Here is a 15661-nt window from a genome sequence, read left to right as displayed (position 1 = left end):
GGGGATCAGCAGGCATTGGGGGAGACACTGTTCCCCTGAGCACCACCAGGAGTGACCAGGAATAATGGTCACAAGCTGGCAGAGGGTAGGTTTAGGTTAGATATCAGGAGGCGCTACTTCATGGTCAGGGTGGCTAGGATCTGGAACCAGCTTCCAAGAGAAGTGGTGCAGGCTCCTACCCAGGGGGTTTTTAATAGGAGGTTAGATGAACACCTTGCTGGGGTCGTTTGACCCCAGCACTCTTTCCTGCCATGGCAGGGGGTCGGACTAAATGATCTGCTCAGGTCCCTTCCGACCCTAGAAACTATGAAACTATGACCCCCAAGTCTCTGTCGGCGATGGTGCTAGCAAGCATAGCACTGCCGAGCCTATAAGCATGCTGTGGGTTTTTCTTCTCGAGGTGGAGTACCTTGCATTTTTCAGAGTTGAAAGCCATCAGATTTTCATATGCCCGTTTTCTGAGCCTGTCAAGGTCAGCCTGGATCACCATCCTGTCCTCGGCTGTGGACACTTCACCCCAAAGTTTGGTGTCATCAGTGAACTTGGCCAGTCTGCTCCTGACACCAGTGTCCACATCATTAATGAAGATGTTGAAAAGGATAGCCCCAAGGACTGAGCCTTGAGGGACCCCACTGGTCATGGTGCACCACGATGATTGACTTCCGTCAACTACTACCCTCTGGGTCTGACCTCGAAGCCAATTCCCCAGCCAGCAGACTGTGATGTAGCCAAGGCTGCAGTTGGCTGGTTTCTCTATAAGACGATCATGGAATACCAGATCGAAAGCTTTTTTAAAGTTGAGATATATGATGTCAATGTCTTCTCCCTTGTCCGGGTTATATGTCACTTGGTCATAGAAGGAGATGAGGTTGGTCAGGCAAGACCTACCCTCAACAAACCCGTGCTGGCTATCCCTCAAGAAGTTGCCTTCAGACAGTTTGTCAAGAATGGTCTCTTTGATTTTCTCTAAGATCTTCCCCGGGGATGGAGGTCAGGCTGATGGGCCTGTAGCTCCCTGGATCTACTTTTCTCCCTTTCTTCAAGATAGGCATCATGTTGGCCTTCTTCCAGTCTTTGGGCACTTCACCTGAGTACCACGAGTTCTCAAAGATCTGTGTCAGTGGGTGAGCTAGGATGCTTGCCAGCTCCTTAAGTACCCTGGGGGGGAAGCTGTCTGGGCCAGCTGACTTGAAGGTGTCCAACCTCTCAAGGTGTTCCTTCACATGGTCAACATTGATGTGGGGAAATAGTTCTCCCTTGCCCTGGCCGTCCAATACTATATTGGGCAGGGCTGTCTCTTGGGGGAAATTGTCTTAGCCAACCACTCAGATGGTCAGTGCAGGGGAAATGGATGTGTCCTGCTAAAAGGTGAGGGATGAAAAGGTCAGCTGACTTCCAGAGGTGTGTGAGGAACACACCTATTTGCTAGAAAGCTGCAAACAAATGTGGTAGATGCTGTGTGGTTTTTCTCTTAGTATTTTAGCATTTGGCAGGGTTGTGTTTCCTTTCACGCAAGCAGAGTCCATAAACCAGGCCTATAAATGGCTGCTTTGCAAACAAAGGCTGGTCTTGAACTAAATTCATTTATTTTGTCCTCCTTCAACATTAAGTTAAGCAAACTGAATATATCACCAGGGTAGAAGAATTTCCAGGGGGCATAGGAGGATTGAACCAGGTGTAAGAACATATCAGACTGAAGAATCAAGCTTACCCGAGTGAGTCTCAAAATCAACCATGGGAATGTTAGTATTAGCCCAACAATGGGTGGAGAGTCATTACATAAAGAAGAAATCAGTAGCTTAACCCTGGGGGTGACAGCTGATCCCGCAGCATTGCAGCTATTTTTTGCACCCCCTCTGCCCAAAGTCGACACCCAGATCTGGTGCCCCAGTCCCTCCCCCATCTGAGTTACAGTACTACCATTTAAAAGCAATCAAAATCTTTTTCCTATTTTCCAATTTCTAGATTCTGCCTTCATGGGAACCTGAGAACCACACTTGATCTTGGCCATAATAATGGCTGGAGATCTGAGGGCTATTACCTCTCCGGCAGTTAATGAGAATTCTCCTTTAGCTTAACCGTGGTAGAAGTTTCCTTTCAAATCCAAGGATTTCTCTTTTCAAGATGCAGCAAAGACAGACTCCTGAAGAGACAGCTGCAGCATTTATAGAGCACCTTTCTTTTGCATTTCTCTTTCTGTGAAGCAGTGTGGGATCACTAGAAGGTATAATAACAGAGGACAGAAGTTAATAAATATTAACATAACCTAATTGGTTCTCTAAATTTGTCTCAATTTTTCTCTGTCCATTTGACTTTTGAACACACTTACTGAAACCAAATGTGTTTAAAAGTCAATGTACACTAGTATGATTGGAGCCGCAATGTTAGAAATCTGTCTTTTTACTGATTTGTAAAGAGATGGTGAAATTGTAGCTGAGAATGTTTACACAAATGACTCTTAAATGTGCCGCAGATTCAGGTTGTATTTTTTTCTGAGTAAATCCTTAGTAGGGATTTCAATAAGCAGTAAGATGTAGCTGAATTAAAATATTTCCACTAAAATTAATGAGCCAAACTTGGAATGCTTAAATTGACTCTTAAGCATGCTCATTTAAAGGATTTGAATATGTTTGCATTTCTTGATTTCCACAGAACATTTTGAATGCATGATAAAATATATCCTTCAATTATTTTTAATTTGGTCTTTGTAATGGGCAAAATGGCTAAGAGCTTAATAATAAAAGACTTTCATTGCTTAGCATTGACACTGCTGTGTGGCCATTAATAATTATAATGTATTTTATAAAGCAAACTATCAGGCAGAAGTAGCTACAGGTCCTGTAAATATGAATGTTACATCTTAGTATGTTACATTCAGGTTTGGGGAATGAGGATTTTTTGGAGGTTTATCTCAAAATGCCATCACGGTAGACTAGTAGAACGGGCTGTAGAACTTATAAGCAGTGTTATTTTTCAGTTGTCTTTGCACATGCAATTTGAAACCAAATATTAATAGGTTGTTTTACTTTGCCTAGTTACATTGCTAAGTAGGAATATCATCCTAGGAATTGCATTATATACTTGTCAGCTAAGTTCCTGGGAGAAATCTTGACCTTGTACAACTCGAACTCATGTCAGTGAAGGTCCCTAAATTCTAAAGGGCTGAATGTAATTGTTTTATAAAGTTTAAGGCCAGGAGCAACCCTTTAATTCTCCAGATTGATCTCTGCATCTTAGGGTGTTAAATTTCATCTAGAGCCCCAATATTGAACCAATTAGCTTGAGCTTAACTGGAGTGCATAAGTCAGAGCAAAATGCGGCCCACAGGCCAGATGCAGTCTGCCAGGCCATTCTTTCTGGCAGGGCACCTAAAAAATTTAGAAAATTAATATTTATCTGCCTCTGGCTGCCTGTCATGTGGCCCTCAATGACTTGCCAAAACTCAGTAAGCAGCCCTGCACCCCAAATAATTGCCTGCCCCTGGCATAAGTGTTCAGGAGAGTAACACTTATGTACAGGCAGAGAACAGGACAGAATTACATGCTACCAATGCTCAAGGCCTTTGCAACAGCAAGGTATCAATTAGGTGACCTGTGCCCAAAAGGTCCTAGCAGATCATCAAGACCCCATGCTGCAGAGAAAATCAAGATTTCCAAGCTGGGGAAAATTATCGCTCAACCTCAAGAAGTTATAATTTAGAGATGATCCCTTACTTAGAAGGCTGTACAAGTTGGGAATTGAAAGATGACCCTTCAGTCTACCTAGTTAGAGAGAGACCAAGGATCTGCAGAGGTTGCCTACTGCTCCATAAAGTTTGGTGTTGTTAGTTCTTCTCATTCATTATATGCCTTCGTTTATTGAACCCAGTGATCACTAAATGGTGGCATGAGTGGCAAACGAGAAAGAACTTGAAACAATTTGAGATCCAAACAGTAAAAAAAAGTTGGAAATGGGGGAAAAAGTAGAGCAATGCAGCCATGTGAAAAGACATGCTGTTTAGTCTCCTGGACACTTATGTGCTTCAGTCTAAGTCAAACTAGTTGGTTCAGTACCAAGTCTCTGCAAGTGATTTCCCTACGCAGTTATAGTACAAGTAAAAGGATAGTTAGTCATGGAAGTTTTGCGTCCTCCTCCTGCCCTTCTTATGTTGGGCAGTACAGCAGAAAACTGCAGGGCATTTAGACTAAGGTTTGAGTAGTACTTATCAGTCACAGGGGCAGAAGAAAAAAATGATAAAGTCAAATCCTCAGTCTTCTTGCCTGTTGTGGGGCAGGGAGCCCTGGCTGTTTATACCACCTTTACCTTCGAAAAAGATCAGAATATGAAAATCAAGAGTACTGCATGCCAAAAAAGAATTAGACCCTTGAAAGACAATGATATATTTGTTTCATGAACTAACAATAGAACAGAGTATAGACCAGCATGTTACTAAACTAAAGAGACTGAGTAAGAATTATGGTTCTGGAAGCTTGACAGAATCTGAGCAGAGATAGGATTATTTGTGGCATTGAAGACACTACATTACAAGAAAAGCTATTGCATGAGGGAGATTTGTCCCTAGAAAAGACTACCCAAATGTGCAGGGTAGCAGAAACAGTGAAGGCCCAGGCTACAGAGCCGAGTACACGTAAAGGAAGCATGCAGTAGGCACGAATGAATTTGGGCAGAAAAAGCCACCATCCAGCATGGAATTTCCCACTGGTAAGAAGCCATGTGACCATAGCATTTTCCACTGGCAAGGAGAATGCAAAGGGAGAGAGCAAATAAGCAGATGGTACCAGGTGTGAAAAGCAACATGGCCGCACACATTGTGCTGCATTTGGAAAGTTCAATTTAACGCTAACAAGAGGAATAATGGACACTTATACAGTGTCACATGTATTCAGTGTCCCGTGTTTCAAAATGTCGGCTGGGGCACTTTAACTAAAGCTCATCGGATAAGCTTCCGTTAAAGCGCCCCTGCCGCCATTCTGAAGCATGGGACACTGAATACATGTGACACTGTGGGCACTTTAACTAGATCAGCTCTTAGACGCCCCATGTTGCCAGGGGCTGCAGATCCCAAGCACAAAAACCTCAAGTGGGCACAGCTGAGAGAATATCAGAAGAGCTTTGTACAGATGCAGGAGAAGCAAAATCCATGAAAGGGACTAGATTTTGCCAGGGGAAGTACAAGGAACAACTGTTTCATTTCAATTGGACACAGGAGCTGAGGTCAATATTTTACCAGAGCATCAATATAGAAAATTAAAACTGAAAATAAAAGTGAGTCCAACCAATCTCAGAATGACTGGCTATTCAGGAACTACAGCTGCCTGTACACATGCTTCAGGGTAAAGGTGGGGGGGAGGGCATTTTAAGTAGAGCAGCTCAGACAGCTGCTGTAATTAAAATGCCACAGTGTCACATGTACTCAGCATCCCGCATTTCAAATTGTAGTCAGGGCACTTTAACTAAAGCTTGTTCGACAAGGTTTAGGTAAAGCACCCCGCCACCATTTTGAAATGCAAGACACTGAATACACATGACACTGCAGCACACTAGAGTGTTCTAATTAAAACCCGCCAGCAGACAATTGAGTCTGCTCCAACACATTCTAATTAGACCACATCAGAGCATGTGTATAGGCACCCAAATATACCAGTGGAAAGGAGATGTATTGATAGCATCCAGTAGAAAAATAGAGTGTACAACCACCGATTCATTGTGTTACCTAGGTAGGTAGCATCATCTTTAGGTCTGGCAGCTTGTGAGCATCTGAAGCAAGATATGTGTGTGCTTGCAATATATGAAGACACAAAATCCATGCCTCTTGGTGATCATTTTCCTAGCGAGAAACCGACTGTTCCAAAATACAGGAAGCAACTGTGTCACTAAAAGGAGAAAAGTCCCTATGGACACAAATGCAAATACTGTCATGCAGAAAGAGGAAATCAGCCTCAGTGTGCTGTGGGTAATGAACTTTATGCTATGTGCAGCAGCACAGGTGCCAAAAGTACAAGCCCTGTTAAAAGAGTCGTTGTCAGGTTGCTTTGAGAAATAAGTCTTTTATGGTGGAGATAAGAGCGCCAAGATATCAAAAACAGATCCCACAAAAAACAGACCCTGCTGCCACAAAATGTCATTTTTTTTGTGCATGCAAGCAACTTTCTTGCCCATGCAAGCACCTGATTGGTGGATGGCCATGCCAACTTCTCTATGCCAGCACTGCAGATTTTGGCATGTGTAGCTGGTATAGTATATTCTATCCATGCACCATCATTGCACCTTCCTTTACAATGGGTTTCCTCTTGCCCTGTAGCAAAAAGCAGCTATTCTGCAGCATTGACATAAGTCCAAGTTATATCATATTATATCATGACATACCATAATCCATTGTTACTCCACTGAGTGAATTAAAGTTGCTGTATATCATTACATTGCATTGTGGGTTGCAATATCAAGTGGCTGAGTCTGGTGTTCTCCAAAGGCCCTAGCTTACAGTCCTCAGCAGCTCGCAGTTCTTGTTATCCCTCATCGTGCAGCAGCACAAGTCACCTTCAGAGAACAGCTATTCCAACTGTTGTCCTGTAGGGTGGAAAGGTTAGTAATTATTAAATCCAAGGAAGGGATCAGGACCACTAAGAGAACATGAAGATTATGATTAATAGGAGGAAAACAGAGTGATAAAGCCTGTTTCCTCAAGCAAGCCCTTAAATTGAAATCTCACCCTATAAAAAAACCCCTGCAGGAAGAACACAGCAGCACATTAAAGGCTGATGGAAGCTCATGACCCTAAAGATTTCCTCTAAAAAGTGAGGTGAAGTCCTGTACCACAAACAGGCTACTTAGCATGCCAAGGGGAAGCCCATTAAGATACAATGTTACCGCAAACCACAAAATCAAATGTGACGACAGAACCACTGAAGTTTTCTATCAAGGTTACAACATACTTTTCCATGAATGTTGGCTGTAAAAATGACGAATTCTCGTTTTTGCTGACACGTCTGTGAAATCCCCCTGATCTCCAGTTAGTCTGGCTTTGTGTCGGTGTAAATAGGAGCAGAGTAAGATGCTGACCATTTCCACTTATAAAGTGGGAAATGATTTGAATGATTATACTTGAGTTTAGATGATTCAGCCAGGCTTCAAGCACAGTGCAGGTTAATTTATAATGCATCTCGTTAAGAGAGCAAAGCTGTCTGGTTAGGTAACACAGTAGAGTGGGACTCCAGATGTGGCTTCATTTTTGGCCTCGGTCACGTCACTCAAGCTCTGTGTGCATCAGTCGTCCACGTGTAAAATGGTTCTCTACCTCACTGGAAAACTGTGGAGACAACTTCACATCGCAGAACAATTTCATAGATTTCAGGGTCGAAGGGACCTATTAGATCATCGAGTCCAACCCCCTTCCCTGGGCAGGAAAGCGTGCTGGGGTCACCCCAGCCAGGTGTTGGTCGAGTCTCCTCTTAAATAACTCCAAGGAAGGGGCACAGTACCACCTCCCTTGGAAATATATTCCATATTTTGGCAAAATATGGAATATTTTGGCAAAATACAGAATATGGAGTTTCCCCACGATGTGGGGGAGCCGTATCACAACATAGATCTATGGAATTCTACCATCCTCAGTCTCAATCAAATGATCTCTCTATTTTTAATTACTGATCTAATCATCAACCCAAAAAGCTAACTTCCCTCCTACGTATTTGTTGAGAGTGAAAGCCATCTTATAATGAACAAATCCCTGTTAGAATGATCACCAAGCCTCATAAATTAACTTGCACATCTCTTAAGTGTGCCTTTATACCTATTTGTGCAGTATCTAGCACAACCGGCCCTCGAAGCTCAGGGGGCTCAATGTTACAATAATAAAATTTGAAAATACATTAATAAATTTCAAGAAAACGAACCTTTCACCATCTGTTCCGTAAACCAAAAAATCTAGCATAATTCTCAGTTGCATTATAAACTGAAAGGTAAGTGAATAAAATGCCCGTGTGTATTCTTCATTCATACTATTATGATAAGAATGTGGTCTGGTTTTCTCATTTACCAGACATAAATCAAAGGAAAAGCTACTCTCTCCTGATCAAATCGATTCCCCAAAACAGTGATTTTAAACCCAATCTAGTAAGTTCCCTGAAACAGTGATTTTTTTTTGTTATGGTAAACTGGTTCAGTCATGGTTTCAACAAAATAAGTAGACCGTATATTGTAGTCATGTAACGTTCTTATGTCCTCGACCAGATTTGTTAAATTGTACCCTGGGAGTTACGCAAATGAAGGTGTTTGGCCAAAATGTTACAGGATCACTTTAAAATACATTTTCTTTTTCAAAAATAATGTCATTAAGTGTGTTAAAATTGCAGGGTCTGATACCAAATACATGTGCTTTTGCACGGTGAACATCTCACCAGTGGTAACACATACTACGTTGCATTGTCACTGGTTTTGTGGCTTTCTGTGACAAATGCCACTTCTTCTCTAATTTATCTGGAACCCCAAGTAGCTTTGTTGTTGTACTGGAAATGAAATGAAGTGCAGGTAAGTCGCCAACCACAGTAGTGGGTTCATGGTGCACAACAAACAATGAGTCACTGCTGAGCGTTTGCAACATTTATCCCGCTATCGTCCTTTAGCTTAATGCAGTATAATTGTCTCATAGATTTTCGTACTACAGTTGGACAACTCAGATGCATCTCATGGTATATTTCATCTCCTGGATCTGCAGTGATTTACATATGGACAGCTTAACCCTCATTAAATCTAATAAAAGAAAAGCAGGGAATCCTTAAAGCATGCACTTTGTTAAATTGTACATCGCTTTCTGCAGAGCACGGAGAGGCTCTGCCTGTGTATGTCCTCAGAGTCAAACGTAGGAGCAAATATTCAAATCCAGCCACCTCCTCTCTGCCCCTGTCTTTCTCCGTACATGTATATGGGCACAATGTGGAGCAGGAAATAGATTTAAAAAAAACAGCACAGCTCACCTCCTCAACTCTCAGTTCACCTTATCATTTCTTCTGTTTTCATTCCCAGGTATGGGAGCTGTTTTCTGTCTAAATGTCTGCATCCATTTCACAGCTGAAATCAAGCTGCCCTTTCTGACTGTTCCTGCTGCTGCTCTGTTTGGGTCCCACCGTGTTGGGCCCATAGCTGTTAGGGTTCCCATGGAGTTGGGTATTTTCCTGCACTGTGTTTCTTTGACCTCTTTTGCACACATCCTGGTTACAGATGGTCTGTTGGCCCTTCGCCAAAGTGGGACCTTATGGTCCAGCTGCCCTGTGCCCCTGAGGAGCAGTGCAAACCCCCACAAAGACACCCCAGTTCCTTACCCACATCTTGTTTCCTTTGTTCCGTACTTGTAGGCACTCTGGTTTATAGTTTATCTTTTCAGGGATGTATAGCAGGTGCAGTATATACCACCCAGATTTTACAAAAGTTTCTGAGACAGTAACTCTTCAGAGAGCACAAGCAATGTGCAGATCTAGAGCGTCTAGGTAAAAACAATAAAACACCTGTATGCCCATCCCCTGCCTCAGTTTCCTTTCCTTACCACTCCTGTGTTTCAGGGGTGTGGGTTGGAGCCGTGTTGGTCTAAGGACATAGGCAGACAAGATCCTTTGGGTAAATCTGATATCTTTTATTAGACCAACTCAAATACAGTTGGTCTGTTAGAGTTGGTCTGATAAAAGAAATTGGAGTTGGTCTAATAAAAGATATCAGGTTTACCCAAAGTACCTTGTCATACCACTTCTGACCATTTCTGAGACTTTCACCAGGGCCTTTTAGGGTGTCCAAGATGCCACACCTACCCATGGGTTCTCCTCTGAAACTCCTGCTCCAAGCCTCTTGGTCCTTTCATTCTCCAGTTTGGTAATGTTCGATAGTCCACTTCCTGCTGGTAAACCCTGTTAACATGATAGTGTGTTCAGCCCAGAGGATATAATTAAAATTTAACAATTTCTTGTGTCTGAACGAAGCTACAGTACAAACAAGGCAGGTGAATGTGTCAGAGACCTTGCTTGCCCATGGCTAGCCATCTGCACATTGAGGTGTTCACTGATGCATCAATTCTGTGAAATTACAGAATCTATGAGTTATACCCGAGACTGAGTCCCCAAACTATTATCAATTTTGGTAAGGAAACTCCTGTTCTCCTTCCAGCCTTCTTAAGGAAAGGGTCACTTAAAACAGAAGGCCTAGCAATGCCTTCGAGAGGCTTTCAGACTTATCTTCATCCTGCTTTCTGTTGATAGGTCTATCTATGAGCATGCATTTTTATTTATGAAAAACATTTTTGCTAAGGGTTGAGCTTCTTGAATGGAGCTACTTTCTGCAGCATTTCACCTATGTTCGATCCTAGACCACTGCCCAGTAACCAGAGTGAAAGCTGGCCCCTTAAAATGTGCCATCTTGAGATCCAGGGTTCTGCAAGCCAAGTTGAAAGTTAGTTGTTTGCACCCAAAAATTCACTAATGCAACTGGCTAGGTGCTTGTCTGGCATGGGCAGGTTGAGGGCACGTAGAAAGTGTCCCTTGTACCTACTCTAAACTGTCATGCAAATGTAACTCCACTTGGTGGTTCTTGGTACTAACAAGCTGAATAAGCAGTGAATCCTGCAGCGGAGAGACTGATGAGCCTTCCCATCTTCACTCACCTTCTGTCCAGAAACATAGGTCCAGAAAGAATCAATCCTGGTCATTTCTAGTGATAACTAAGATTAATAGCTGTTAAAGGTAGCAGGCTGCTACATGGAATCAGTCCACAAAGACAGGATGCAAATGAAGTACCGATTCTGGGCAAAGGCACAGAGGATACTCAGAGTTGCTCATCTACGTTCTTTTATTATCGCACCCCCAGCATCTTGTCAGACCTGAATCAGGAGACGAAAGTGGTACCAGTAGGTTCTGTCTAAGAGGGTATCTGAATAGTAGCCCACCCCCTTTCCAAACTCTGTTCAATAAACCCACCCTCCTCTCCCCTGGCAAACCACCTCCCATCACCTAGAATAGGAATTCTTAATTTGTGCTTCCTGTGTACTGTATTAAAGTGCTCAGGCTTTTCAGAGACTGCAGCTGCCATATCAAAGGCATATGGCTACAAGATGGATTTCTATTATCTTCCCACTAATTTATTGCATACAGAAAGCTGGAAGGGAAGGAATATACACATGTCACCCTGATGCTCACCAGACAGTTTGTGACAGTGAGGGAGTGGGGGCTTGTTTATTTGCACCTTGTTCCTTGCCTTTTCCTTCAGAAAAAGGCCTGATGTTACGGGAGCTTCTTTAACTGGCTGATCTGAAAATTAACTAGATTTAAGATTTAAAGAGATAGTCAAGGTTGCTAGGGTAACATCTGAGCCTACTGTTTTATTTTCTTGTCTACGTGCTCAAAGTTCATGTAATGCTTCGTGCCAGATTTGATTTGTTGTGTATTTCTCAAGGTGTGGGAGGAAGGGAAGGAGTGCGTTTCAAAAGCAATGCTTCAATGCTTTTTCCCTTAAGAAATAATTCATTGTAATGGTGGCATCCTGAAAGGCATCTTCAACTCTGCATTAACAAGCTAGCAAGCTTGTATGATGGGTGACATAATGACCTGGATATTCAGCTATCCAGCTGCATGTGTGGGTGCAAAGCTAGAATGCCTGAAAGTCCAAAACTAATGATTGTGCACCTGTTTTTGAGGCCCTGTCTTCAAATGTCTTGAACAGGATTTTTTTAGAGGGTGGCCTTCCCGAAAGCTCAGTTTGCATCAAGGTGACTCCAAGGCATCCCTAGTCCCAAGACTTTTCATCACAATGAAGTGTGCATAGAATTATACGTCTAATTTTAAAGGCTTTGTTGCTGATTGATAATGCATATTTATATTGATAGTATTAGCGCACAACTCATATTTACATTTGCTCTGAAAGATACAGACCTGTATGCCCAACTTGAGGTCCATGCCAGGGTTTTCCAAGGAGCTTGGAACCCAGTTCCCCAAGACCACTTAAAAATCTCAGCCCTGGTTATTTGCATACATAATTTAATCATTGCAGTTGGCTGTGCAAGTGAATAAATTGTGCATGGAGTTCTGAGACTCGGGAAAAGCATGTCAGTCAGTTTTGTATTCTACTTTCCAGAGGGGCATTTGTAAAGAAGTGGGGGGCAAAATCCATTCAAAATTCTTAGACTAGATGGGTTTATGTCCAAAATTTGCTTATACAAATCACCGAGTGAAGTTTACAGCAGGCTTGCGGGATCGGGCTCGTACTGTAAAGCCTTTTGAGCAGTGATGCCATGACTCTTTCTCCATAACTAAATGATTACTATCCTTAATATTTTATCCAGATTCGTTCTGATAAGGACAGTGAGATCCACATCAGATACAGCATCACTGGAGTAGGAGCCGACCAGCCTCCTATGGAAGTCTTCAGCATTGATCCCGTATCTGGCAGGATGTACGTCACCCGTCCAATGGACAGAGAAGAAAGGGCTTCCTACCATGTAAGCACATGATGCCATGTCTTTTCAAGTGTTAGAAATGCTCTCTCCCGCCACAGTGCAGTTTTGTGGCTTGACTTCATGTGTGATTTCTTTTTGCTGAAAATTAGGACCAGGTTTACCTCTAAAATGACCAGAAGTAAGGAAAGGGAATGTAAGTATAGAACAGTTTCACATCCTGCTCCTCTCACTTTGCAGAGATTGGTGCTCTTTTCTGTGATAGAGATAAGTAAGGGCTGCATGGGTTTAATTAAAGGTAAGATATTGCATCTGTCTGTTTAACCGGTATAACTTTGTGTGCGTACATATGCATCTACATCCATTCCTGCTTTACCTTGCTTTCAGCTACTCTCATTAAATACACTGAATCACTGTAAAGTAGATTGACATGTGTACATGCTGTGTTACTACTTTACCTGAAATAGTGCATCAGTTCACCTTTAATTGAGGCATTGCAACTTTGTCTATAGGCCAAGCCTAAAACACTATGAGTCACCAAGAGCAATATTAACATGACATGGGAAGTTACTGATTGAGCAGTTACTACTCTGGGAAAACATGCAATGATTATTCTTGTCATTTCTCATTATACCTCCTAGCAAGGTGCTCAGAGAGTAAGATGGAACTGCTATATAAGTTATTAAGTGTTCAAATCAGTGATTCCTAACCAGGGGACTGCAGCACCTGGAGGGTACCTTGAAATCTTTTCAAGGGTGACATGCAATGGTAGGACTGTTGGGGGGGAAATGTGATTCACGAGATATATACCCAGAGATTTCGTAGTGTTCAAACATTCTCACCTGTCGTGGTCTTTCAGAGTTGTGTGCAGCAAAAGACTGCCTTGGTTATTTTATGTAGTCAGAAAACCAGTGAAGAGGAAGAGCTGGCATTTTGCAAGGGGTGCCTTAAGTCTAACAAGGGGTGCCTTGAGTCTAAATAGATTGAGAATTGCTGGTTGAGACAGATGAATATTAAAGGCAAGGGGATTCTTTGAAATGAGTAGCACGGAGAGGTTTCATAAACTTTCCTGACTCTCAAAATGCTCCACCTGCTAGACAGTGATCGGGCATTGTGTTTTAACCTGCATCACAGTTAGAGTCACTTCACTGCAAATTTAACCGCCTGGTAAATAAAGTCAAAGGAACTGCTAAAAATGGTATTGTGCCTCACACGATAGCCCTGCAAAACTTTGCTGCTACCTGCATCAATGCACTAGCTCTTCTCCACAGCCGCTACACAAGGCTGTCTCATAGATTGCTTTGTACCGGCATTAGACACCTCTACTGGCATCATAATAGCCATTCCTGGGGATGCTGTAATGTCAGTGCAATGGTATGGGTCACTTCCACTGACATCATATTCTTAACTGCTCTGTCGGAGATGCACACACTGTCAGCTTTATCAGGTATCTAGTTAACCATGTTGACACTGCTTCTGGACCGGGGTAGAAGGATAAAGAAAATAGATTACCTCTTTAGTTGGATGGAAAAAGAGATTTCCCCTGGGTAAAAGAGAATCCGAAGGAAAATTATTTTATCCTCTGTGAACAAGAACAATTATTTTGTCTGGTGTGCCCAGGAAAATATGAAGAGAAATTATTTTCAAAAAGGAATATTTGAGAGAGTCTGTGTTGCTTCAGTTTTGTCGATACCGTTTCAACGCTGCCAGGTCATTATGAGCGCGGAGTTGATATAATTCACAAGCTAACACCTTTGATGGAGCCATTATGATGTCTAGTATTAGATACTCGCAGCCAAAAAAAAATGACTTTGTCGCCCATAATAATGACTTATGTGACCCATAATCCTTAATAACAAATTTACCCTATTAGCTATACTGCATTACAGAAGTTTCAGGAAAGCTTGAAAAAGGCTGTGCAGCGGAGACTTGTACTTCTTCCTCTTCTCCCTCTGCCTTCCAAAAAGCCCTCACACTTTGAATTTCTAGCAACATTAACCAAATACAGCCACATTTTAAAATGCGGGGTCTTTTCTGTGCAGTTTATAAAGGGTTTATAAAGTATTACTGAGTACTGTTAGCACATTAAAAACAAGCAGAGTATGTACTCTTAACGGAGTGCAAGCTTGTCAGTGAGCGGTGTTGGTAACAATTGCTCAGAGTTATAAACCATCTTTGACCTGTTGAACTCTACAGCAATTCATTAATAATTTATTAAACCATCAATTATTTATTAACGCCTCGCCAGCCATTTATGAATGCAACATACCTAAAACAGCGATCCAAAATACAGTGGTGAAGCCAGGGTTTTATCATCATAGAGAGGCTGAACAGGCTCTAGGAGTTTCTGTGCTTGCCTTTTAATGCTCCACGTTAGAAAGACACTTGTCTGGTAAAACCCGCCTTTCTTTCTTGAGCTGAAGCAGATCCACTTTTAATTATTTTGGCAGTTCTGAAGCAGAACTCTCTCATCAGCTTGCTTAATCTTTCTTTAACTTTAGAGAGGATGGATTACCGTGGCTGCTTCATTATCTTTGTTACACATATGTCTTTTTGTCTACACAGCAGAACAGAGGTACGGTTGTAGCACATGCCAGCATATCTCTTTAGTTAATCACTCGCTAATAGGTGTAACGGTAGCACTGAAGAGGCTGTAGCATGGCTTTTAGCATTTGCTCACACCAGCAGGATTTTGCATAAGTGCTCTGGCTCTTAGAGTACGCTGCCGGTGTCTACACATTCATTAATGTGTCATAGTTACGGCGCATTAAGTTTAGTACTTGGATAACCAAGTAGTAAATCAGTGCACCGTAACTTGCACTACTGCGCAGTAGCGCTGGCACACAAGTTTTTAGTGACAGTTGCTGTGCAGTAGCCTAATGCTACTGTGCAATAGCGTATTAGCATGGTTTTTGCCCAGCAGGCTACCCCGCAGTGTTATTAGGATACTGTGCAGTTAGCATCTCATGTGGATGCACCCACTGTTGCCCGTTCTGCTGTATCTTCATTCACATTCTTGTCTGTGCTACCGTGCTTAACCTAGTACAGGTGGCTAACACATCACAACCACACCTTCATGGTCCTGTGTAAATATGACCTACTTTAATTACTGCCGAGTACGTTTCAGGAGGTAGCAGTATTTAACGTGGATTGTTTCTCCTGATCCTGGTCGTTTATTTCCCACCAGTCATGCTGTTGTAAATAATGGCTCTTCAGCTTGTCTTGGTGAACAGA

At 42.4% G+C, this 15661-nt stretch overlaps 1 protein-coding gene across 1 annotated transcript in view; it reads left to right on the top strand.

Annotated features, from left to right (window-relative positions):
- CDH4 (cadherin 4) overlaps positions 1-15661 on the top strand; it is an 806448-nt gene that overhangs the window by 640550 nt on the left and 150237 nt on the right. Inside the window, exon 5 of the mRNA XM_019509758.1 lies at positions 12317-12472. Coding sequence (XP_019365303.1) covers positions 12317-12472 — 156 coding nt within the window. The remainder of the gene's footprint in view (positions 1-12316; positions 12473-15661) is intronic.

Source organism: Gavialis gangeticus, unplaced genomic scaffold, assembly GCF_001723915.1.
Source record: "Gavialis gangeticus isolate Ggan-Ray unplaced genomic scaffold, GavGan_comp1, whole genome shotgun sequence".
Classification (NCBI taxonomy): Eukaryota; Metazoa; Chordata; order Crocodylia; family Gavialidae; genus Gavialis; species Gavialis gangeticus.
This window is presented reverse-complemented; position numbering and strand designations above follow the sequence as displayed.